Genomic DNA, 26,027 nt, shown 5'->3' on the forward strand with positions numbered 1-26,027 from the left:
ATACCATTAGTGAGGCAGAAATTATATTTATGATTACAGCTATAATTGTCAGTATTACCAAATTCACCCTGTCTGCTACAGTGACTAAAACAGAAGCTAAAGACCTCCTGCAGCCTCGTGTTAAATGAAACGACATAAGCTGATAGAGAGGGTTTGATGGTTATTTGAATTTATTTATTTTTATGTGTGTTTGTGTGACTGTCTTTCAGTGAATGTTGTACACAAACATGTGGGTGTGGGTAGTGTTCGGGGGGGGGGGGGGGGGGGGTCATCAGATAAGCAGTTGCTTCCTGTTAAGTTTCTGAGGCTGTTGAACTTTACAGGAATTTACTCACACACACTCACACACACACACACACACACACACACACACACACACACACACACACACACACACACACAAACATACACACACAGACTCACACTCACACACACGCTAGTTTTTGTCCTTTAGGAGGACTTTGGACTGGTTTCTGACTGACTCTGTGAAGACCCTGAAGTGTTTAAGTACCCACTAGCCAGCACTGACCTCAGAGCACGATCTCAGCCTGCAGCTCTGAGGGTTCAGCCTGCTGTTCCTGTCAGAGGAGGGTCAGAGGGAGGACCCGAGCTGGGAGCAGTGACAGAGATAAAGTTAGGTTTCAGTTCTGTGCTGCAGAGGACGATGGAGGGTCTGAGGGGTCTGCTGGTCCTGGTTCTGCTGCTGGTTTCTGTGAAGCATTCAGGTGAGTCCAGATGTTCAGCTTTTGTTGTAAATTCTGTTCAGCAGATGTGAGATTTGGAAGAGTTTGTCAGCGCTGTGGTGTTTTTTTTAAAAGAGTTTTAACTGTGTGGTGGGTGGCACCAGTACCTCAGTGCTTTGAGTGCTCAGTAAGATATATATAAGAACCAGAACCAGTCCACTCACAGCACAAAGGTCATGGGTTCGAATCCCTTGGTCCTCTGGGTCCTTTCTGTGTGGAGTTTGCATGTTCTCTTCGTGTCTGCATGGGTCTCAGGGTAGTCCAGCTTCCTCCAAAGACATGCAGGTTGGGTTAACTGGTGAATCTGAGCTGGCTGAAGGTGTGAGTGTGAACGGATGTGTATCTGTGACAACCTGCATCCCACTTCTCCCCACAACAGCTGTGATAGGCTCCCAACTGCAACCCTGAACTGCATGAGTGGAAGAAAAAGGATGGATGAATTATATCTGCTGATGGCCTGTTTAAGTCATGTAGCCTCAGTCCCAGAGAGGAACTGTGAACTGACTGAAAAAAGCAATAATTAAACACATTAATGTGTGACACTGTTACAGCCTGTGTTTTATGACTTTATGACAGATCAGTGTTTTTACTTTTTAACTGGGCCATTTTTTTTTTGTAGAAGTAGTCTTCCTATTGATGATGTATGAGGCAGAAAAAATTAAAATTGGAAAAGAAAGCATGTCAGCCATGACCTGAACTTTTACCTTCAACCACTTCACTGACCTCATAACATTGATATATATATATATATATATATATGTATTTGTGTGTGTGTGTGTGTGTGTGTGTGTGTGTGTGTGTGTGTGTGTGTGTGTGTGTGTGTGCAAGTAAGGTAAAGACCCTACTATAATACAGAGAAAAACTCCCTTTTAACAGGAAGAAACCTCCAGCAGAACCAGGCTCAGGGAGGGGCAGTATATTTTTAGTACATTATTCTGATAATACTGACGTACTTTCACTTAGTAAAGTTTTAAATGCAGAACTTTACTTTTAGTGGAGTATTTTTACAGTGTGGTAATACTTTAGTAAAGGACCTGAGTACTCGTCCCACAGCTGTTTGTACTGTGACAGTTGTTTTCTGTGGAAAAAAGCTTTAAACTGCAACAAAAAAGGAAAAAATCCTCCAAAAGAGAGGTTTTGTTGTTTGAGAGGATCAGCTCTGTGAATAATTAACCTGAACACACACAGATTCATGCATGTACTCAGCCTCATAGACCTGCTCATGAGATTATATTAGAATTATAAAAGTGTGTTTTACCTGCCACTTTGTCAGATTACAGTCAGTAACAATCCTTCAGTTTAACAAACAAACATCATCTAATGTTCAAAATAAAGAACAGACTCTATCCATCTCTGAGTTTCACTCAAAGGCTAAACTGCAGAACTCGTCTCTTCAGCAAAATGAAACTTTGATTGTTGTTCATTTGTGTCGATTTTTGGAAATCTGCCTGAAAATTGTGTAACTTTCACTAGAAACAAGAACAAACTTTCCCCAATGTCAGCATTTCCTGCAAACTCCTCACACACTCACACACACACACGCACACACACACACGCACATACACACACACACACACACACACACACACACACAGGCACACACACCCACACACACACACACACACACACACACCCACACACACACAAACTGTGAGGACTCAGTCGATGGCTTTTACAGAAAGGCAAACAGAGACAATAATAAACAATAAAATAACTGCATGTGACTACAAAGGATTTACTTAATGATAATGACAAGATAAAGGAAATACACCGATAAAAGAAAACCCAACAGTTAAAACAACCCCCTATAACCTCCAGCAGAACCAGGCTCAGGGAGGGGGGGGGGGGGGGGGGGTCATCTGCTGAGAGGGGGGGGGGGGGGGGGGGATTAATAATAACTAATGATTAAATGCAGAGTGGGGTATAAACAGAGTGCATTATGTGAACCCCCCCAGCAGACTAGGCCTATAGCAGCATAACTAAGGGAGGGTTCAGGGTCCCCTGATCCAGCCCTAACTATAAGCTTGATCATAAAGGAAAGTTTTAAGCCTAATCTTAAAAATAGAGAGGGTGTCTGTCTCCTGAATCCAAGCTGGAAGCTGGTTCCACAGAAGAGGCGCCTGAAAGCTGAAGGCTCTGCCTCCCATTCTACTCTTAAGTATCCTAGGAACCACAAGTAAGCCAGCAGTCTGAGAGAGAAGTGCTCTGTTGGGGTGATATGGTACTATGAGGTCTTTGAGATAAGATGGGGCCTGATTATTCAAGACCTTGTATGTGAGGAGAAGAATTTTAACAGGGTTATTACAGGAATACAGGAGTTCAATTTACTACCTTTTACTACCTATTTTACTACCTCTACATTATTTTTACTACCAGCACAAGAATACTGATAACATGGCAAATCCTAAAACTAAATAATCAGCAGGAATAACATCAAGGAACTAAAGTTAAATAACATCACCAACTGCAACACAAACAGATGGCAGTGTGAACATGCTGAGGTATGACAGCAATACTTGTGCTCGTAGCTGACCTTGCGGTTGCAGTTGCAGTGCTTTGTGTAGCACCAAAGAAAAAAATAGGGATTTGCTCCCCGCGCACGCGAATCCACTGCTGGTGAATGCTGGACACTCGGTGTGATTTTATAACACCGTTCCAGGTCAAATTTATATTTTTTCTGCACACTTTACAAAATGCCTCTCGATCATTCCCCATGACCGGCTTACGCCAGTCTTTGAATGCCAGGTCATCAAGCCAAAGTTGTGAAAACTTACATTACAACGGGGCGGCTCGTTGCTGTGACACATCAGCCCGTCCGCCATATTGGATGTGGCAGAGCTGCACTATAGACTAATACAAGTGAATGGACTGAACTTCATAAAGCACCTTTCTACAAAGTTAATTAAGTTAATGCGTTCATTCACGCATTCAAATATGCAGTAATATACACTGGAAAACTTTTAGGCACAAAAAAATTCTGTTTTCAAAATGTTAGAATGGCCAAATACAATCAAAAACAATTCTTCAGTCTTACCTGTGAAAGGTAATCCCATGTGTTATGTTGCTCCCCTATAGTGTCACTAAGTAAACATTATTACTCGACACACAGAGCATGGAGGACAACTTCTTGCTGGTTCACTCATTTGTTTATTATGCTACTGTTGCTATCAGAACCCCTGTATGCCCTAGTGGCGGTCTGCCCCCCTGTGGTAAGTATTGGTAGGACATCTCTAGGTTCATACATCACATATCTCCTCCCCACTAAGATTTGTTGTCAGTAACAAAAACATTTCTTCGGAAACAAACGTAAGACATTATATCCCCTTTTAAACTACATGAGATTATTTCTTTCTTTACTTCTCCACAACATTACCAGAAAATAGGAGAGTTATGTCACAGCTTATAATCACTTCAAATATCAAAACTCAGAACCATTTAACAACATTCTACAAAAGCAAACATTCTTAAACATTCTTCAACTTTTTCTTTTCTTTTTTTTTTTTACAACATCTTGGAATGTCAAAATTGTTCAACTCTTTTTTTTTTTTTTTTTTTTTTCGTGGTTGTTAAGTTTACTGATCCCTGTAACATACCGGCGGACGTGTGATCCTCACAGGATATCGTCGTACAGTCCCTGTTGTCTCTGAATGTTCTGTGTGTGTCATTTCTGTGGACTGTGGTGTCTTGAGTGTTTTGGGTGTTTTTGGTGGTGCATGTGGTGTGTGTGGCACTGTATCAGTATCCTCCTTCTGTTGAGGTGTATTTGGGTCAGGTGTGGTTGTCTGAGGAAGTGACAGTGGACAACTCACAGGAAAACTCCCTGCAGTCTCTGGTGGGTCTGACTCGGGCCGAGTCAGCATCTGGTCCACATGACGCTTCCAGACCCCTTGTGTTCCCACATGTACCTTGTAGGACACTGGTCCGGTCTTCTCGATCACCACAGCTTGCGTCCACTTATCCTCCCCCCTCCTATAATCACGCACGAGCACTGGCTCACCAAGTTCAAACTGTCTCTGTTTAGAGTGTAGCTGGCGTCGTTGCTGTTGAGCCTCTTGTGACTGGTGCACTGTTCCAGCCATACTTGGTTTCAGGAAATCCAGTCGAGAACGCAGCTTGCGTCCGATGAACAGCATTGCAGGGCTTTCCTTGGTTGTTGCATGGGGGGTGTTACGGTAGGTCAGGAGGAACGTATCCAGACGCTGCTGCACTGGTGTAGTTCCTCTGGAAGATTTCAGAGCGTGCTTGAAGGTTTGCACAAATCGCTCTGCCAAGCCATTGGAGGCAGGGTGGTATGGTGCTGAGCGAATGTGTTTGACTCCATTGGCTTTCAGAAACGTGCTGAATTCTTCAGAGCAGAACTGAGGGCCGTTGTCGCTTACAAGACTGTGTGGAATGCCATAGCGACTAAAAAGTCCCCTAAGCACTTGGATGGTTTTGCTGGATGTGGTGCTATCCATGATGTGCACCTCGGGCCATTTGGAGTGTGCGTCCACTATGACCAGGTACATGTGCCCTTCAAATGGACCTGCAAAGTCCACATGAATCCGTTCCCAAGGACTGGATGGCCACATCCACGGGTGTAAGGGTGCTAGGCCAGGGTCTTTCTGCACTCGTTGACATGAGTGGCATGATTTTGCTTGGTGCTCGATCTGGGAGTCGATGCTGGGCCACCAAACGTAGCTACGAGCTAAGCTCTTCATCCTTACTACACCTGGGTGTGCTGAGTGTAGCTCTGTCAGCACCCGGGGGCGCAGTTTGGGTGGCACAATCACTCTCAACCCCCACATAAGGCATCCGTGCTGCACAGTGAGATCATGGCGGCGCTGGAGATAGGGAGACAGCTCACCTGCGTCCTTTGCAGCTGGAAAACGACCAGTTGTGACCATTTCCATGACACGGGACAGGGTGGAATCCGACATGGTGTGACGCTTGATCTCGGCGTTGCTGACTGGCAATGTGTCCAACTGTGACGTGTAGAACACCTCCACTGCACCTTGTTTCTCACTGGGGGCATGAGGGAGCGGTAACCTTGACAGTCCATCAGCGTTGGCATGTAGGGCCCCCTTTCGGTACTCAATGGTGTAATTGTGAGGGGAAAGCATGAGCGCCCAGCGTTGCATGCGAGCTGCAGCCATAGATGGTGTGCTTTTCACTGGACTGAAGATGGTTGTAAGCGGGCGATGGTCAGTGAGTAGCGTGAATGTATTGCCATACAGGTACTGGTGGAACTTGCGTACTCCAAAGACTATCGCTAACGCCTCCCTCTCAATCTGAGCGTAGTTTTGTTCTGCTTTGCTGAGAGTTCTGGATGCATAGGCGATGGGTTTTTCATCGCCATCCAGCATGACATGCGAGAGAACAGCTCCGACCCCATAGGGTGAAGCATCGCAAGCGAGACGGAGAGGCAACTCAGGGTTGTAGTGTGTGAGCACCTCTTGTGATACCAGGAGTGCTTTGGCTTTCTGGAACGCTGATGCACAGGCTGACGTCCACTGCCATTTCTTTTCTTTGTTCAGCAGTTCATTCAACGGCTTTAGCACAGTGGCCAGATCAGGGATAAAGCGTCCATAATAGTTTAGCATTCCTAGGAAAGATCGAAGTTTACTTACATCGCCTGGTGCTGGTGCTTCCACGATGGCACGTACCTTCTCCGGTGACTTGTGGAGCCCAGCAGCATCGATGATGTGGCCCAGGTATTCCACGGATTCCTGGAAGAAGAGACATTTCTCTTGCTTGAGGTGCAGGCCGTATTCCTCTAGCCTGCTGAGTACTGCATCCAGAGTTTTCAGGTGTGTCTGCTTGTCAGGACCACTGACCAGTATGTCGTCCAGGTAGCAGTGAGTGTGTGGCAGTCCGAGGAGCACCTGGTCCATTGCCTTCTGGAACAAGGCGGGCGATGACGCTACACCAAACGGCAAGCGGTTGAAGCAGAACAGTCCTTTCTGTGTTGAGATGGTCAGCAACTTCTTGGAGCTCTCTTCTACTTCCATCTGTAGATATGCATTAGATAGATCCAGTTTACTGAAGCGTTGACCTCCAGCGAGAGAAGCAAACAAGTCCTCAATACGTGGAATTGGGTACTTGTCGATGCAGAGAGCTGGGTTGATGGTGACTTTGAAGTCCCCGCAGAGTCTCACGGCGCCGTCCTTCTTGTTCACGGGCACCACTGGCGTAGCCCAGTCACTATGCGCCACAGGTGAGATGACGCCAAGCTCAGTGAGGCGTGTCAGCTCAGCTTCCACTCGCGGTCGAAGAGCATATGGCACATTGCGTGGTGGGCAGAATTTGGGTACACTGTTTGGTCTTAGAGTGAGCCTGGCTTTCACTCCTCTCATGGTGCCTAACTTATCGGAGAAAACAGCGGAGTGTCTCTTTAACACTGTCTCTAAGCTGTCTGTCTGTCTGTACTCAATTGCATGTACAGTCTTTAAGTCTCTCCAATTTAGTTGAATGGCTCTCAGCCACTCCCTGCCAAATAATGGTGGAGCATCCGCCTTCACCACATACAGTGGCAAGACAGCGTGTTGCTTGTTCAATGCCACTTGCACTTTAACAACTCCTTCTTGGAGTGGTGGCCTAGGGGAGAAGAAGAGGGTTCATCACTGAGAGGACCCTGGTTCAAATCCTCGGGCTGGCATCACTGTGGGTCCCTGAGCAAGCCCACCCCCCCAGGTTGCTCCCCGGGCGCCCTTTGGCTGCCCCCTGCTCCATGCTGTGCTGTGTGTACTACATACTCCATGTGTGTGATGGGTTAAATGCAGAGAATGAATTTCACTGCATGTATATGTATGTGACAAATAAAGCTCTTTCTTCTTCTTCTTCTTCTGGTGCCAAAGGCTCTCCTGTGTATGTCTTTAGTATGATATCAGTGGGATGCAGAGGAAACTTATACAGCTTTCGTTTGTACAGTTCCCAAGGAATCAATGACACTGCAGCCCCTGTATCCAATTCCATCTCCATTTTCTTTCCGTTAACGGTTGGCACTACTGATATGCGTGAATATTTCCCTTTCTGAGACACTGCATACAGTCCCAAGTCACTGTCACTATCCGATTTCGTTCCTTCACTTTCACTTTCATTCGCCTCGACGTGATGGATCTTTTTCTTTCTATCTTTCACGCTGCGTTTGTGTGCATGGCTTTTCTGTTCAGGCTTAATATCTTTGTGTTTATGTTCTCTTTCATGACTGCTTTTTGATTTACTCCTGCACATTCGTTTCGTGTGGCCCTTCCTCCCGCACTGGTGACATTCGCGGTCTTTGTACCAGCAGTCATCATCACTATGATTTCCCTTCCCACAGCGGCGGCATTTTTCACCTTGCGAAAACACTGCGTTTACTTTCAGGGAATTACTTAACTGCTGTACGTCGCGTGCTGCTGTCTCTGCTGACACTGCATGTTCAACAGCTTTCTTGAACGTGAGGTTTTCCTCAGTCAGAAGGCGTTTCTGCACAGCTTCGCATTTCAATCCGCAAACAAATCTGTCCCTCAGAGCGTCCTCTAGGTAAGCCCCGAACTCACAGTGTTCCGATAGCTTCTTGAGCACTGCTACATACTGTGCTACCGTTTCTCCTTCCCCCTGATTTCGCTTGTGGAACCTGAACCTCTCGGCTATAACAAGCGGTTTCGGTGTGAAGTGATCTTTAAGCACAGTCACAGCCTGTTTGTAAGTCATTGTGCCAGGTGCCACGGGAGCTACTAAGCTACGAAGCAGTCCATACGTTTTAGGTCCCATCACACTGAACAGTACTGAAACTTTCTTAGCCTCATGAATGTCATTAGCCACCACGTAATGCTCAAAACGTTCAATATACGTTGCCCATTGCTCACCAGACTCATCGAAAATGTCCATATGTCCATATATTCCAGCCATCATACGTCTTTCTGGGATTACGTGCACTGTAGATGAACTCGAAGCACTCGATGTCCTTGTATCCGCAGATGTAACACTAGCTGCACTCGGGCCCTCCGATGATGGTTGGCTCATAGTTGATCAGCACATTAGCTATCCAAAAACGCGGGTGTTCATTTCGGTCCAAAAACTTGCACCAAGCTGACTTAACTTTCACAGCCAGTCGATGAAAAGTATTCCGAAATACACGACTCGTCGCCAATTTATGTTATGTTGCTCCCCTATAGTGTCACTAAGTAAACATTATTACTCGACACACAGAGCATGGAGGACAACTTCTTGCTGGTTCACTCATTTGTTTATTATGCTACTGTTGCTATCAGAACCCCTGTATGCCCTAGTGGCGGTCTGCCCCCCTGTGGTAAGTATTGGTAGGACATCTCTAGGTTCATACATCACACCATGTGATCCCGTTTTGACTGTAAAATGGTTTGAAAAACTCCACACAGCACCAGAGTGCGGCATCTCTCATGTTATGTTGGCCGCTTTTGCCTCCTCCAATATGGCGGTGACGTTGACGTATGAGTCAGCGCTCAATGCGGCATCTAGGTATGTATGTCTATGATATTACGCGGTTGCAACACCACGCATGCGCACAGCAGATCAGACAGTGGAACCAATCGAGTCTTTCAACGTCAGCTTAGGTCCTGCTAGATAGTCATATTTTTATACAGATTTTATAGTTAAACAAACTTAAAATTAACCGCTCTGTTAAAAGGTTAATAAAAATTTAAGTTAAAAAACAAAAACAAACTTAAAACAAAAAAGTCTCTGTCAAGAGAAAAGTCAAAATATATTGAAGGGATGATGAAAAATTTACTACCAAGTCAAATTCTGTTTGTTACCTTTTACTACCTTTTAATAGCCTTAATTTGAGCTCATTTAATTTACTACCTTTTACTACCCCGCAGAAACCCTGTTTAAATTCTATTCTAGATTTAACAGGGAGCCAACGAAGAGGAGCCAATATGGGAGAAATCTGCTCTCTCTTTCTAGTCCCTGTCAGTACTCTAGCTGCAGCATTTTGGATCGTTCCATTGCTAAAGTGCTAAAGTTGTTATTAAAAACTTCACATTGCAGTCCTCTGCATCGCAGGTTGGTCAAGTCAGTTCCTAGGAGAAAACATATCTGCTAAGATAATTAATAACAGAGAACTCATTCACTTGGTAATGCTCGCTCTGTTTCCACAAAATGAGCAGAATATAACTGATCTCAGAGCAGTGAAGGCAGAGCAGAAGTTCATCCGCACGCATGTGCAAACAACCAGAAAAAACTGCTGGCTGCGCAGCCTGACCAGCTGACCAGCTGCAGCCACTGTTTACGGGACACAAACACACAGATGAAATCATCAGATGATACTGATTTCAGTGGAATCAAAGTCAAGCACAGTCAAGCTTACTTCAAACTGCAGTCACAAAATGGCAATAAGTTAAAGGAATGATGAGAAAAGCTTTATGGCACAGATCACGGTTTGCACATAAGGGTAGAGATCACTTTCACTTTGGTAGGTTCTAATTAATGTCTGTTTTTAGATTTCACTGGGCTGGGCAAGCACTCTTTGCCTCACTTGCCCAGATGGAATAACACTGCTTTCAGTGTTTCTAAACCTGAAACTTGATTCCAAACTGAAACTGAAAACCAGATGTGAACACTCAAAGGACTCTTTGACAGGTGAAGGCTGGGTCAGAAACATACCAAAACACAAACGTACCTCTGCAGGAAGAAAAGTCACCTCAGAGATGTGACCCTAGATGTGAGTCTGAGTGATTCTTGTAAAGCATGCAGTGTTCGGTTTGTTAAAACTTTTGATTGGACGGAGATTTATTTTCTGTATTTGCAATAAAAACAATTAAATAAGACAAGATGTTGCTTCTCTTTTCCTTCTGTTTCATGGTTGGTTATTGTTTTTAAAATATTAATAAAGATATTTGTGGAAAAAATAACAGGCAAACATGTCCCTATAATGATGGCTAAGAACTAAAAGCTGTTCCAAACAGAGAAAGAACTGAAAACACATTATTCATCACAAATGGTGTTTCCTGTTTGTGTGTGTGTGTGCGTGTGCGTGTGTGTGTGATTCTACAGAGTGTGTGCGATGTTTTGCACGCTTCAACCCGGCCACAGGTGAGTGTAATGAGGAGATCGGTGAAGTGGAGGAAGATGACTGCTGTCAGAACCTGAATTACGGTTACCTGGAAGCAGACGGAGAGTGTCAGTCCTGTGGGTTAGTGCACGCGCACGCAAACACGCACGCACACGCACACACACACACAAAGATTAAAAACTGCTGACAACACATCACCATTTCCACCAACATAACACACTATGTTGTGTTTCTATGATTTTTTTTGTGTGTATTTTCAGTCTCCCTGCATGGTCTTTGTGGTCGTCATGGTCATTCTGCAATGTCCTGTGTGGGGAGGGAGTGAGGCAGAGAAGCAGGAAGTGTTTTGGCATCGGCAAATCAGAGTGCGAAAATGCGCCATTTTCTGACAAACTGCAGACTGAACCCTGCACTGGCACCTGCTGCGATGGTACACAGCAACACACATTAGAGGCATAACTGTTGTGTTTGAATGTGGTAATTATCGGTGTGTGTGTGTGTGTGTGTGTGTGTGTATGTCTGTGTGTGTGTGTGTGTGTGTGTGTGTGTGTGTGTGTGTGTGTGTGTGTGTGTGTGTGTAGATGAAGGGTGGGGCCCTTGGATCGCCTGGACTCCCTGTTCGGTCACCTGCGGAGGAGTCGGAGTCAGGAGCAGGAAGAGAGTCTGCTCCAGTCCTCCTGAGTGTCGCATGGCTTGCAGCGGTCCTTCAGAAGAGACAGAGAGATGTGCAGCTCACAGCACCTGTCCAGGTAACCTAAACCTACCTATCCTGGGACAAACACTGCCCCCCAGTGGAGACCTGATGCTCGTGGCTCCTGGGCACACAGGCAAATGTCATTCATGCTGCCAGGGTTCACAGGGTCCCTTTTAGGGGTCTTTGTGTTGTGTTGTGTGAGTTTTGGGGAGTTTCGGGAACAGGTGTGTTCCTGACCTAGGTCACAGGTCTGTGGGTGGAGGACGATGATGTGTTTGTGAGTGTCAGAGGAGATATAACTGTGAGTTTTATTGTAGTATGTTTGTTTTAAAGTAGCTCAGTAAAGTTTTTCTGATATTTAAACTCTCTCTGTCCACCTGTCCCTCACCTGTGTGTGTCTCAGTCCACGGAGGCTGGTCTAGCTGGTTTGGCTGGTCTCACTGTTCTGCTTCGTGCATCTCTAAATCGGGTGGTGATGCCATCATTCCCTCCAGGGTGCGACATCGGTCCTGCTCTAACCCCAGTCCTTCTAATAACACATTGCCACCTGGCAACAGTTGTCCTGGAGATGCCTTTCAGGTGCAGCACTGCAGTGAGCTCCCCAACTGTGCAGGTGAGAGTTGATTCAACTCATGATGGGATCTGAAGAAGAGTTTATGCTCCACTTATCTGAACTCTGATTGGCTGTCTCTGCAGAGGATGGTAATTGGGGGGCGTGGGCTCCATTTGGGCAATGCTCAGTGTCCTGTGGGGTGGGACTTCAGCTGTCATTAAGGATGTGTGATAGTCCTGCCCCTAAATATGGCGGCAAACTCTGTGATGGACCGAGCACTCGGAGCACGATCTGTCAGAGTCCATGTCCAGGTAAAACACACACACACACACACACACACACACACAAGTGTGTTTTGCTATCTTTGTGGGGAATTTCCATTGACTTCCATTCATTTCTACAGCCTAAACCTTACCTTTACCCTTTTCCTAACCCTAACCATCACATACCTAACCCTAACCCTAACCTAAACTCAATTCATACCTTAGCCCTAACTCTGACCCCTGACCCAAAAACAGGGTTTCCCCTTGTGGGGACAAGGTTCCAGTCCCCACAAGAAGCAATTGGTCCCCACAACGTAGTACATGTCAGGAAAATTGTCCCCACAAGGTATTATAAACATACGCATGCACACACACACACACACACACACACACACACACACACACACACACACACATATCATGTCCACTGTGGTTATTGTGGTTATGTCAGAGGGTCAGACTGTCACTTCAAATTAAATGAAAGGAAAAAAAATTATTACTGCTAATCTGTTAATGATCGCCCCCCCCATTGGTCAGACTTTAACTGAAAGACAATAAACCTCCAGCCCATCAACCATCTTCATGAGCAATTCAGCTGTTAATCAGACTAAAATATACATCTTCTGTCAAACGTAGCTGTGAGGCAGATGCTTCAAACAACAGGTGAACTCTTTAATATCTGTTTGCAAAGTTTTAGATAGAAAGATAATTGGCAAAGTTTCTGGGGAAAACCTGGTCTTGTTAGGAGAGACGGCATCCATCCCACTTTGGATGGAGCAGCTCTCATTTCTAGAAATCTGGCCAAATTTATTAACCCTCCTAAAACCTGACTACCCAGGGTTGAGACCAGGAAGCAGAGCTGCAGTCTTACACACCTCTCTGCAGCTTCTCTCCTCCTGCCATCCCCCCAAAACCCCATCCCCATAGAGTCGGTGCCTGCTCCCAGACCACCAAAAACCAAAGCTAAAATCAGCAAAAAGCTATTTAAGAAGAAGAAGAGAAGAAGAAGAAGAAGAAGAAACAGCCTTTATTGTCCCACAGAGGGGAAATTTGGGTGTAACAGCAGCCGCAGTTATTATAAATATAAATAAAGATATAATAATTCACACTATTAAGAAAGGAATATATATAAAATCAACAAACAATATTAACCTTAATACTACTAATAATAATAACACTATATACAATGTGCATGATGTGCCGGACTATTTACAGTATATTATATATTATCCTACATTGTGTAGGCTATTGTGGTTTTTGTTGGGAGCAGTGATGGTTATAAAGTCTTACAGCTGCTGGGAGGAAGGATCTGCGGTAACGCTCCTTTGTGCATTTAGGATGCAGCAGTCTGTCACTGAAGGAGCTCTCCAGCTCAGCAACAGTTTCATGCATGGGATGGGAGACCTTGTCCATCAGTGATGTTATTTTGGTCAGAGTCCTTCTGTCTCCCACCACCTGCACTGAGTCGAGAGGACATCCTAGGACAGAGCTGGCTTTCCTGATGAGCTTGTCTATCCTCTTCCTCTCAGCTGTAGACAAGCTGCTGCTCCAACATACTGCTGCATAGAAGATGGCTGATGCCACCACAGAGTCATAGAAGGTCTTCAGGAGTGTCCCCTGCACTCCAAAAGACCTCAGCCTTCTCAGCAGGTAGAGTCTGCTCTGACCCTTCCTGTAGAGCGCATCAGTGTTATGAGTCCAGTCCAGTTTATTGTTTAGGTGAACACCCAGGTACTTATAAGAGTCCACTATCTCAATGTCCACTCCCTGGATGTTCACCGGTGTCCGTGTGGTGGGTCTGCGCCTGCGGAAATCCACCACCAGCTCCTTGGTTTTAGCGGCGTTGATCAGGAGGTGGTTCCGCTGGCACCAGTCCACAAAGTCCTGAGTCCACTGTCTGTACTCTGAGTCATCCTCACCTGTGATGAGGCCAACTATGGCAGAGTCGTCAGAGAACTTCTGCAGATGGCAGCGTGGGGAGTTGATGGAGAAGTCTGCAGTGTAGAGGGTGAAGAGGAACGGTGCCAGCACAGTTCCCTGTGGGGCCCCCGTACTGCAGACCAGCCTGTCAGAGACACAGCCCTGTGTCCTCACGTACTGTGGGCGGTCAGTGAGGTAGTCCAGTATCCACTCGGAGATGTGGTGGTCCACTCCTGACAGTTCCAGCTTGTCTCTCAGAAGTCCTGGCTGGATGGTGTTAAAAGCACTGGAGAAATCAAAGAACATGATCCTCACAGTGCTTCCAGGCTTCTCCAGGTGGGTCAGAGCTCGGTGCAGGAGGTAGATGATGGCGTCATCCACCCCGATGCCAGGCCGGTAGGCGAACTGCAGCGGGTCCAACGAAGACGACACCATGAGGCGTAGATGGTTGAGGACCAGCCTCTCGAGGGTCTTCATTAGATGCGATGTCAGGGCTACCGGCCTGTAGCTGCTAAGATCCTTTGGATGTTTGGTCTTTGGTACCGGTACCACACAGGAGGTCTTCCACAGTTGTGGTACTTTCCCCAGCTTCAAGCTCAGGTTGAACATGTATCCCATGATGCCACACAGCTGATCTGCGCAGCACCTCAGGAGCCTGGAGCTGATGCCGTCTGGACCAGCAGCCTTTCGCACCTTGATCTTACGTAGCTCCTTCCTCACATGATGAGTTGAGAGGGACAAGATGGAGGTGGGGGATGGGGGTTGTGAGATGGAGTCCTCAGAAGTGAAGGGGGTGGGTGATGGCTGAGAGCTGAGAGGTGTGAGGTCCCAAGAAGAAGAAAGGTTGGCAGTCATTAAAGATGGTGGGGCTGACAGCAGGGGGGACTGGGCTGGGGGAGGGGTGGGTGGCTGGTCAAAACCTGTTAAAGAACTGGTTCAGGTTGTTAACTCACTCTAAGTCTCCCACAACCCTAGGGCTTGGTTTGTGGCCTGAAATTGAGTTCAAACTCCTCCAAACCCCACTGATGTTGCTCTGCTGTAGCTGGTCCTCCATCTTCTTCCTGTAGATGTTTTTTCCATCCCTGATTTTCCTTCTCAGATCCTTCTGCACGGCTCTCAGCTCCTCCTTATTTCCTGATCTAAAGGCTCTCTTCTTCTCCTTCAGGAGAGCCTTTATTTCAGAGTTGATCCAGGGTTTGTTGTTTGAAAAACACCGTACCCTCCTGGTGGGCACAGTGTTTTCCACGCAGAAATTGATGTAATCAGTGATGCAGTCCGTGATGCTGTCGATGTCCTCCCCATGAGGGGCACAAAGCTCTTCCCACACAGTGGAGCTAAAGCAGTCTCTCAGAGCTTCTTCAGTCTCCTCAGACCATTTCTTCACTGTGTGTGTCACAACTGGTTCTCTGTGTACCAAGGGTTTGTACACAGGCTGGAGATGAACCAGGTTGTGATCTGAGCCCCCCAGGGGAGGCAGAGGTGATGAGCTGTATGCCTCCTTGATGTTGGCATACAGTAGATCCAGTGTGTTGGTATTCCTGGTGTGGCAGGTGACATACTGGGTGAAGGTGGGGAGAGTGGAGGACAGGGAGACGTGGTTAAAGTCCCCTGAGATCAGAAAGAGGGCCTGTGGGTGCTGTGTTTGGAGTCTGCTGGTAGTAGCATGGAGGACATCGCAGGCTGCAGCAGCATTAGCAGAGGGCGGCACATACACAGTTATCACAATAACATGTGAAAACTCCCGAGGAAGATAGTGCGGTCTCATACCAACAGCGAGCAGTTCAATGTCCTTACTGCAGAGCGTCTCTTTGATGGTTAGATGTCTGGAGTTGCACCATCTATCGTTCACAAACACAGCCAGACCCCCGCCCCTCTTCTTACCACTCTCCTTGGTTCTGTCGGCACGGATCAAATGAAAGCCGTCCATGTTTATGTGTGAGTCCGGGGTTAGCTCGGTTAGCCACGTCTCCGTCAGGCACATGAGGCTGCTCTCCCAGTAGCTCCTTTGATGTCGCGTTAGCGCCGCCAGCTCGTCCACTTTGTTGGGAAGAGATCTCACGTTTCCCATGATGATGGACGGGATGACGGGCCTGTACCTTCTCCCCTGGCAACGACGACCTATGCCCGCACGTCTCCCGCGTCTCTTCCTTCTCAGTTCGCGGGGAATATCGAGTCGTTCAGCAGGAGTAGGCACAGCGGAGCGCCCGATGGAGATCAGCTGGTCCCGAGAGTAAACAATAGGAGCGTGGCCACTCTCGCAGTCTCCAAACATAAACACCATAAAAAGGGTAAATAAAAACAAAGTTTTCCAGAAAAAAGTCTGCTCCATCATGAGGAAAAAGAGCAGAAGATACAGAAACACAAAAACACATCTAATACTAAACTAAAATACTAAACTAAACGGCGCCGGAAGTAAGGGCCAAGCTTGTTTTATTTAAGCATAAAAATTCAAAAACAATAAATAATACAGCTTCATCAACTGCACCAAACAATAAAACAATTAAATGTGGATTATTAAACATTAGGTCTCTCTCTTCCAAGTCCCTATTATTAAATGATTTAATAATTGATCAACGTATTGATTTATTCTGCCTTACAGAAACCTGGTTACAGCAGGATGAATATGTTAGTTTAAATGAATCAACACCCCCGAGTCACAGTAACTGTCAGAATGCTCGAAGCACAGGTCGAGGAGGAGGATTAGCTGCAATCTTCAATTCCAGCTTACTAATTAATCACAGACCCAGACAAAGTTTTCATTCTTTTGAAAGCCTGACTCTTAGTCTTGTCCATCCTAATTGGGAAAATCAAAAACCTGTTTTATTTGTTATTATCTATCGTCCACCTGGTCCTTACTCAGAGTTTCTGTCTGATTTCTCAGACTTTTTATCTGATTTAGTGCTCAGTTCAGATAAAATAATTATAGTGGGTGATTTTAACATCCATGTAGATGCTGAGAATGACAGCCTCAACACTGCATTTAATCTATTGTTAGATTCAATTGGCTTCTCTCAAAATGTAAAGGAGCCCACCCACCACTTTAATCATACTCTGGATCTTGTCCTGACATATGGCATAGAAACTGAAGACTTAACAGTATTCCCTGAAAGCCCCCTCCTGTCTGATCATTTCTTAGTAACATTTACATTTACTCTAATGGATTACACAGCAGTGGGGAATAAGTTTTATTACAGTAGAAGTCTTTCTGAAAGTGCTGTAACTAAGTTTAAGGATCTAATTCCTTCATTGTTATGCTCTTCAGTGCCAACACAGTACAGAGCAGCTACCTAAACTCTGCTCCCAGTGAGGTCGATTATCTCGTCAATAGTTTTACATCCTCACTGCGTATAACTTTGGATACTGTGGCTCCTCTGAAAAGGAAAGCTTCAAATCAGAAGTGCCTGACTCCGTGGTATAATTCACAAACGCACAGCTTAAAGCAGATAACCCGAAAGCTGGAGAGGGAATGACGTCTCACTAAATTAGAAGATGCTCATTTAGCCTGGAAAAAGAGTTTGTTGCTCTATAAAAAAGCCCTCCGTAAAGCTAGGACATCTTACTATTCATCATTAATTGAAGACACCCGGACACTCTCTCTTCTCCCTGCTCCCATCAGGCCGGCGTTACCGCTGCCTGAGGGCTAAGACTGAAAGGTTGAAGAAGAGTTTTTACCCACAAGCCATCCGCCTGCTCAACTCTGAGCCCTAACTGGACCATTATTGCACAATGTAAATATTATAATTTATAAAAGTGTGTATAGTGTATAGTATATAGAGTATAGTGTATAGTGTGAATTACTTTTTTTTAATTTTTATTCTTCTTATTTATATGTGTGTGTATATATGGTTGCAGGTACAAAATACATTTCACTGTGCATTGTACTGTGTATAACTGTGCATGTGACAAATAAACACTATCTTAATCTTAATCTTAATCTTAATCTTAAAATCTTAATCTTAAGACAATAAGAACAACCCCAGGTTTGTTTTCAGCACTGTAGCCAGGCTGACAAAGAGTCAGAGCTCTGTAGAGCCGAGTATTCCTTTCACTTTAACTAGTAGTGACTTCATAGATTTCTTTACAAATAAAATTTTAGACAGAGAAAAAATGATTCATAACCATCTCAAAGATTATTCTTCATGTTCGGCTGCTTTCAGCACTGCTGGTATTTGTTTAGACTCTTTCGCTCCAGTTGATCTTTCAGATTTAACTTCAATAGTTACTTCCTCCAAACCAGCAACATGTTTATTAGATCCCATTCCTACTAGACTGTTCAAAGAAGTCTTTCCATTTATTGATGCTTCAATCTTAAAAATGATCAATCAGTCTTTATTAGTTGGCTATGTACCACAGACCTTCAAGGTGGCTGTAATTAAACCTCTACTTAAAAAGCCATCACTTGACCCAGCTGTCTTAGCTAATTATAGGCCAATCTCCAACCTTCCTTTTCTCTCAAAGATCCTTGAAAGAGTAGTTGTAAAACAGCTAACTGATCATCTGCAGAGGAACGGTTTATTTGAAGAGTTTCAGTCAGGTTTCAGAATTCATCACAGTACAGAAACAGCATTAGTGAAGGTTACAAATGATCTTCTTAGAGCCTCTGACAGTGGACTCATCTCTGTGCTTGTCCTGTTGGACCTCAGTGCAGCTTTGATACTGTTGACCATAACATTTTATTACAGAGATTAGAGCATACTATAGGTATTAAAGGTACTGCACTGCAGTGGTTTGAATCATATTTATCTCATAGACTCCAATTTGTTCATGTAAATGGGGAGTCTTCTTCACACACTAAGGTTAATTATGGAGTTCCACAGGGTTCTGTGCTAGGACCAATTCTATTTACATTATACATGCTTCTCTTAGGCAGTATTATTAGAAAGCACTGCATCAATTTTCATTGTTATGCAGATGATACTCAGCTTTACCTATCAATGAAGCCAGATGACACACATCAATTAGTTAAACTGCAGGAATGCCTTAAAGACATTAAGGCCTGGATGACCTCTAATTTCCTGCTTCTAAATTCAGATCAAACTGAAGTTCTTGTACTCGGCCCCACAAAAAACATGGTGTCTAACCAGATACTTACTCTGGATGGCATTACTTTGGCCTCCAGTAACACTGTGAGAAATCTTGGAGTCATTTTTGAACAGGATATGTCCTTCAATGCACATATTAAACAAATATGTAGGACCGCTTTTTTGCATTTGCGCAATATTTCTAAAATTAGAAACATCCTTTCTCAGAGTGATGCTGAAAAGCTAATTCATGCATTTATTACTTCTAGGCTGGACTATTGTAATTCATTATTATCAGGCTGTCCTAAAAGCTCCCTGAAAAGCCTTCAGCTGATCCAAAATGCTGCAGCTAGAGTACTGACAGGGACTAGAAAGAGAGAGCAGATTTCTCCCATATTGGCTTCTCTTCATTGGCTCCCTGTTAAATCTAGAATAGAATTTAAAATCCTTCTCCTCACATACAAGGTCTTGAATAATCAGGCACCATCTTATCTCAAAGACCTCATAGTACCATATCACCCCAATAGAGCACTTTGCTCTCAGACTGCTGGCTTACTTGTGGTTCCTAGGATACTTAAGAGTAGAATGGGAGGCAGAGCCTTCAGCTTTCAGGCCCCTCTTCTGTGGAACCAGCTTCCAGCTTGGATTCAGGAGACAGACACCCTCTCTGTTTTTAAGATTAGGCTTAAAACTTTTCTTTATGATCAAGCTTATAGTTAGGGCTGGATCAGGTGACCCTGAACCATCCCTTAGTTATGCTACTATTGGCCTAGTCTGCTGGGGGGTTCCCGTAATGCACTGAGTATTTCTTTTCATTCACCTCTTTCACCCTGTTTATAGTCCACTCCGTGTTTAATAATTAGTTATTATTAATCTCTGTCTATCCCCCCCTCAGCAGATGACCCCCCCTCCCTGAGCCTGGTTCTGCTGGAGGTTTCTTCCTGTTAAAAGGGAGTTTTTCCTTCCCACTGTCACCAAGTGCTGCTCATAGGGGGTCATTGTAACTGTTGGGTTTTCTCTGTATTATTGTAGGGTCTTTACCCACAATACAAAACACCTTGAGGCGACTGTTTGTTGTGATTTGGCGCTATATAAATAAAACTGAATTGAATTGAATTGATAGTCCAAAGTGTAATATAACACAGAACAGTACCAACAACACAAACAAAGCACTGTATTTACACACAGGGCTGATGGTAGAGAAAAAGACAGCTGAAGATAATCAGGACAATCCTAACGAAAACTGCACTTCACAAATAACCAACTAGACTAATGCAGACATGAATACACTCAAATACTGAGATCGAGGCATAAACACAGAAACAAGACAGAAGGATGAGCAGGCAGGAAGCACTGAGAAAACACAACAACTCAAAGTAGGAACCGAAACCAAACACAAACCAGGATTTCAGAACTAATGCTGGACAGAGACACGCCTAAACATGCTCCAAATCTCCATAAAAACACAAGAAATGGAACTGAGACTACATTAAACTTAAGAGAATAACAAAAACACAACACTACAAAACCCCAAAGAGGAGGAATCAGTACCAATTTAAGAAAAATATGAGCTCATTTTGAAATTCTGGAAGTGTTTCTAAGCCCGTGCAGTGATCTCATCACAGACTCAGGCCCATTTAAATGCAGAGCTGCCTGAAGATCACGGGTTTCCAGCTTTGTCCCTGCACACAGAGACTTCTCTAGAGTCTTTTGATGATATTGTTACTGTAGATGATGAGATGTTCACAGTGAGGAACATTATTCCAAATTTGTTCTACAGTTTGTGGATGCAGTTGTTTGCAGGTTAGTGAACCTCTGCCCAGCTGTACCTCTGAGAAACTCTGCCTCTCTAAGATGTTCTTTTCATACCCAATCATGTCACTGACCTGCTACCAAATAACCTGATCAGCTATATATTGTTCCTCGAGCTGTTTCTCTTTTCTAGCTCTTTGTTGTCCATCCCAACATTTTAGACACGCGTTGTTGTCATCAAATTCAGACTAATTTTCTTAAATTGGAACATTTTCTCAGTTTAAACATTTGGCATTTTTTTTTATATTTTATTGTGTACAAAATATGTACAATGTAAATAATGTGCATGAGATTTGGAAATAATTGCATTCTGTTTTATTTACATTTTACACATAGCATCCCAACTCTGTTGGAGCTTGGGTTGTACTGATGTCAGACACAATGACGGAGTTGCCATCAGTCATTTTCGATGAACCAAAGACAGTATAAAAGGGTGTGCACACTCACTCTGACTCCCCGTGTCTCTAACAGTTGACGGGTTCTGGTCCGGTTGGTCGAGTTGGGGCGAGTGTTCTGAGTCCTGCATTTCACAAGGCAGAGCTGTTCGAAGGACTCGCCAGCGCTCCTGTTCTAACCCCGCCCCTTCATCCAACCCACCTGGTCAGGATTGTCAAGGCCACAGCCATCAGACAGAGAACTGCGACCACCTGCCCTTCTGCCCAGGTATACCTGTCTGTTTGTTCGTAGACATCCTCAACGACTTATGGTGTCCGCACAAAGATGGTAATGATTCCCACCTTTTTTTTGTCCATCTCTCCATCAGTGGATGGAGGTTGGGGGTCTTGGTCACCTTTCAGTTCCTGTCCTGTTACCTGTGGGGTGGGACTTCAGGTGTCAGTCAGGAGATGTGACAGCCCCGCCCCCCAACATGGTGGTCGTCCATGTCCTGGAGAAGGACGTCAAACCAGGCTCTGTTCAACCAAAGTTCACTGTCCAGGTTTGGCACCACCGTGATGCAGGTGAAGGGCAAAGAGTGCAGCACATGTTTCTGATTCATGTCTGAGCTCTGTGTTTTCAGTGGATGGCGTGTGGTCCGAGTGGTCAGAGTGGAAGCAGTGTAAATTCCCGGGTGGGCGGAACATCCGCTGCAAGAAGACTGCTGGCAGCCATTTACGATCGCGCCATTGTCTCCATCGAGCTCATAATGGAACCATCTGCATCGGAGACAACCTGACCGAGATGCAAGTCTGCTACGACATCGAAGGCTGTGACTGTGGGTGACTCTATCCTGACCTTTAAAGAGATTATTTGGACTTTGTTTGAGATTTTGTTGTTGTATGAGCTACGTATCGCTCCCTGTTTGGAAAAGCAAAACAAATCTGTTAAAGAGTGTATGGTCACATGGAACTTATGTGTAGTGTAGCACAGGTGTAGCTATCAGCTAATACAACACAGCAGCCAAATTACTGGTCAAATAATTGCATTAAAAATGCTCCAAAAGGCTCCAACAGCACAAACATGGTGCAGAGGTCCAATTCAGGGACTCCAGTTAGCTGAGGTGAAGCCTAGCAGACAGCTAGCAGCTACAGCCGCCTGTGTCACCATCCACCTGTCAGTCAAAGAGGCCACGCCCCCAACTTTAAGTATTAATAATAAAAATAAATAATAGTTTCTGTATCACGCTGTAAACTTGTTTATTTCTGCTGTAAAGTTTATGGGGACTGACACCTGCTGGCACCTCTGCTGGACTGCAAAGGAACTGCAGGTTTCGGTGCTTTAGCGTTGGCTTCATGTTTCAACCCTGGAAGTTGCTGCTTGCTGATCACGTTTCTATGTTACAGTGAAGGGCCGCCGGGACCCCTGGACATCGTGGAGTCTCTGTGAACCACCCTGCGGCAAAAACTCGATACGGTCCAGGAAGAAAATCTGCAAGCCTGAATACAGCGGCTACAAGTCAGTTTACCAAGACACAGCCAACCAAATAATGCTACAATAAAATCTGCAGCACAGTTAAAAGTCCAGCCAGAAACTGAGATTTGAACATCACAGTGGAAGCTTAAAGTCTGAGCCCCATTTCATAGTCATGTCCAAAGTTTACCCAGATACCTGTTAGAGCAAAACAGTAATAATAAAAAGTGTCATTGGATGGTAGCTGATGGCTTTGAGGTTCCTGTTGTGTTGGACTATAAAGAGAAAATAAAAATTCAATGAAGCACATGTGGACTGCTGAGACACACTCCCGCTGTTTTAATGTAAATGTAACCATATGAGGCCCTCTAATAAAAACAGGTGAGGTCAGAAGAGACAGATTTAATTGTTAATTACAAATTTTGTCATCTTTTGATTAAAACCCAAATTCCCAAATCGTGGGCGCCCTGTGTGAAATGTAAATAACACAGAAAGCAGATGTCATAAATCTATATTTGATTCACAATAAAACAGAAAACAGGCCAAATGTTTCAATTGAGACATTTCAATATTTCATGAAAAATCATTTGAATTTGATGGCAGCAACATGTCTTTAAAAAATTGGGGCAAAAAAAAAAAAAGCTGGAAAAGTCAGTGATGCTAACGAGAACATTTATCAACTGGAGGAACATTTATCAGCTAATCAGGTTAATGGGCAGCAGGTCCGTGACATGATCAGACCTCAGATCAGTGTCTGAGAGTTTCTCAAGAAGGATGGGCCTGCAAAAACACTGCATCTACAAACTGTGGAACAATTTCAGAATAATGTTCCTCCCTGTGAACATCTCATCATCTTCAGTAACGTGTGATACAGGCTAAAGCACCATCATACAAAGAAGAAGCTATCTGTGAACCTGATCCAGAATCAGTGCTCTCTGAGCCAAAGCTCTTTAAAATGGACCGAGGCAAAGTGGAAACTGATCTGAGGTCAGACGGACCCAAACGTGGACTAAAGAGCAGAGGGAACATCTGGCTGTTCTCAGCTCAGTCCAAAGCCTGCATCTCTGATGGTATGGGGGGGTGTATCAGAGGAACTGGCAGCTGGCACATCTGGAGTGGCTCCATCAGAGCTGAAAGGTGTCTCCAGGTTTCAGAGCAGCATGTGCTCCCATCCAGAGACTCTCCTTCAGGAAGGCCTTCATCTTTCAGCAGGATGATGCTGAACTGCATCCTGCAGCTATTCCAGCAGCACGGCTTCATAGCAGAAGAGTCCAGGTGCTGAACCAGCCTGCAGTCCTGACCTTTGACCAGCTGAGAACATCTGGAGCATCAGGAACCCAAAAAGAGGACAAAACACTGCGGAGCAGCTGGAAGCCTCTATCAGACAGAACGGGACAACATTCCCAAAGTCCAGCAGCTGCTCTCCTCAGTTCCAGATGTTTACAGACTGTTGTTAAAGCAGAGGATGCTGCACAGCTGGAAACACGGACCTGTGACAGCTGTAGAGACGTGATGCTGCCATCGAATATAAAATGAGCTCAGATTTTTATTGAAATGGAGCTTTTCCTCAGTTTAAACACCTGAAACGTTTGTGTGTTATTGTGAATCAGATCTGGGTTCATGGTTTGAAGATCACTGCATTCAGTTTGAATTTATTTTCCTCACCTTCATAATGTTTTGAAATTGGAGAAAAAGCAGCAGCTCTGCTCATTTCACATTTGTAGCTTTGAAACTAAAAATAAATGAGAGCCGTGTTTGTTTGGGTTCATGAGCAGCTGTTTTCTCAAATAAGTAAACTGCAGATGCTGCTGTTGTGTGAATATTACAGTGTGTGTTATTGTGTTTTCAGTCTTTACCCTCCTCGTGCGACGGGGAAAGCTTCATTTTACGGGACACCAAAGGTCGACTGTGGCCCGTTGGCTGATGGGGAGCAGCTGGAGCAGAGCCAGCCCTGCATGAACGTCCCCGCCTGCACCTAACGGCACATTCACCGCCGACTTCAACACGCTCGACACAACCGTGACCACACGGGGCCTTATACTAACAGTCCAGATGCTTTGATTCAAAGATGATGTGTTGAGGGTGGCGTTCATGCTGCTGTGTTATCAGTATTGTCACAGGGAGACCAAAGCTTCAGCAGCAGGTTTTTAATTGTTGGTTATTTTAATGCAGTGATTCCCAGCCTGCAGGTCCAGACCCTCCATGGGTGCAGGGGACTGATGGGAAATGAAGCTTCTTCTGTGAACTGTTGGATCATTTTCCTGCTGTGTTGAACATTGTGGTTTATTAAACTTCTTCTATTTCAATCCATTTTATAAGTTTTGGTCATTTTAAGACTCAAAAATGAGGATAAAACCTGCTCGGTTGCTTTAGGAAAAGTGATGAGAGGAAATACCGCCCTTCACAGTAACTGTGATCCATGACGTCAGTACGATCACCCAGGTAAAGACCCCGTCAGGTAAAGACCCCGTCAGGTAAAGACCCTACGATAAAGAGAGAAAACCTGCCAAAACCTGATTGGCTGATGGGATTCATCTTTGATAGGTTACAGGCCGTTCTTCCTTCCCACTGTCACCAAATGCTGCTCACATCGTGGGGTCTTTACCTGACGGGTCTTTAGTGCTCTGTAAATAAAACTGAACATTACTAATAACAAACACACACACACTCTGTGGACATTTTACTGTCACCTTTGCTTTCACTGAATCCTCCCACAGATTTTAAAGGACTCTTTCAGTGCTACACACTACAGTGCAAAAGTCTTGAGCCATCCTAACTTTAGCTAAGAAAATCAGTGCAGCGATTTATTGAAATGGTAAATGGACTAGTTCTTATAGAGCGCTTTCCTACTCAAAGCGCTTATACAACACGTTTACCCATTCACTTCCGTGATTAACTAAGTGCTTACTGTCTAACATTCAGCAACTTGGGGGTTCAGTATCTTGCCCAAGGATACTTTAGCATGCAGCCCGGAGCAGCCAGGAATTGAACCGCTGACCTTCTGATCAGTAGGTGATCTGCTCTACCTCCTGAGCTACAGCCACCCCGAATGTGCAATCGTTTATGGAAATAGAGTATTTAAGGCATAAAGAGAGTTTGTACAATTCTAACGAGCTTGAAACAAAGAGCCTACAGACACAGTTTAAACCTTGTCTGGT

General features: G+C 44.8%; 1 protein-coding gene across 2 annotated transcripts; it reads left to right on the forward strand.

The window, feature by feature from the left end:
• The first annotated feature begins 518 nt into the window (after window positions 1-518).
• LOC115784906 (properdin) lies at window positions 519-25,175 on the forward strand. Of its 2 annotated transcripts, XM_030736310.1 has the most exons (11): window positions 519-725; window positions 10,740-10,878; window positions 11,019-11,188; window positions 11,340-11,507; window positions 11,856-12,065; window positions 12,149-12,316; window positions 21,493-21,684; window positions 21,785-21,958; window positions 22,040-22,234; window positions 22,803-22,914; window positions 24,719-25,175. In XM_030736310.1, the coding sequence occupies exons 1-11, from the start codon at window positions 665-667 to the stop codon at window positions 24,846-24,848; spliced, it is 1,719 nt and encodes a 572-aa protein (XP_030592170.1). In that variant the 5' UTR covers window positions 519-664; the 3' UTR covers window positions 24,849-25,175. The 2 variants fall into 2 exon arrangements, with proteins under 2 accessions (XP_030592170.1, XP_030592171.1); XM_030736311.1 differs by lacking the exons at window positions 519-725; window positions 10,740-10,878 and adding an exon at window positions 8,968-9,050 and having other exon boundaries at window positions 10,920-11,188.
• Window positions 25,176-26,027: the final 852 nt, after the last annotated feature.

This window comes from Archocentrus centrarchus, chromosome 8 (genome assembly GCF_007364275.1).
Source record: "Archocentrus centrarchus isolate MPI-CPG fArcCen1 chromosome 8, fArcCen1, whole genome shotgun sequence".
In the NCBI taxonomy this organism is placed as follows: Eukaryota; Metazoa; Chordata; class Actinopteri; order Cichliformes; family Cichlidae; genus Archocentrus; species Archocentrus centrarchus.

What these genes read in the sequence shown, in the direction of transcription:
- LOC115784906 (XM_030736310.1), top strand. Translation starts at nt 665, where the DNA reads ATGGAGGGTCTGAGGGGTCTGCTGGTCCTGGTTCTGCTGCTGGTTTCT. An exon ending in GGTTTCTGTGAAGCATTCAG is followed by an intron (nt 726 to 10,739) that starts GTGAGTCCAGAT and finishes GTGATTCTACAG; the next exon opens with AGTGTGTGCGATGTTTTGCA. An exon ending in CACTGGCACCTGCTGCGATG is followed by an intron (nt 11,189 to 11,339) that starts GTACACAGCAAC and finishes GTGTGTGTGTAG; the next exon opens with ATGAAGGGTGGGGCCCTTGG.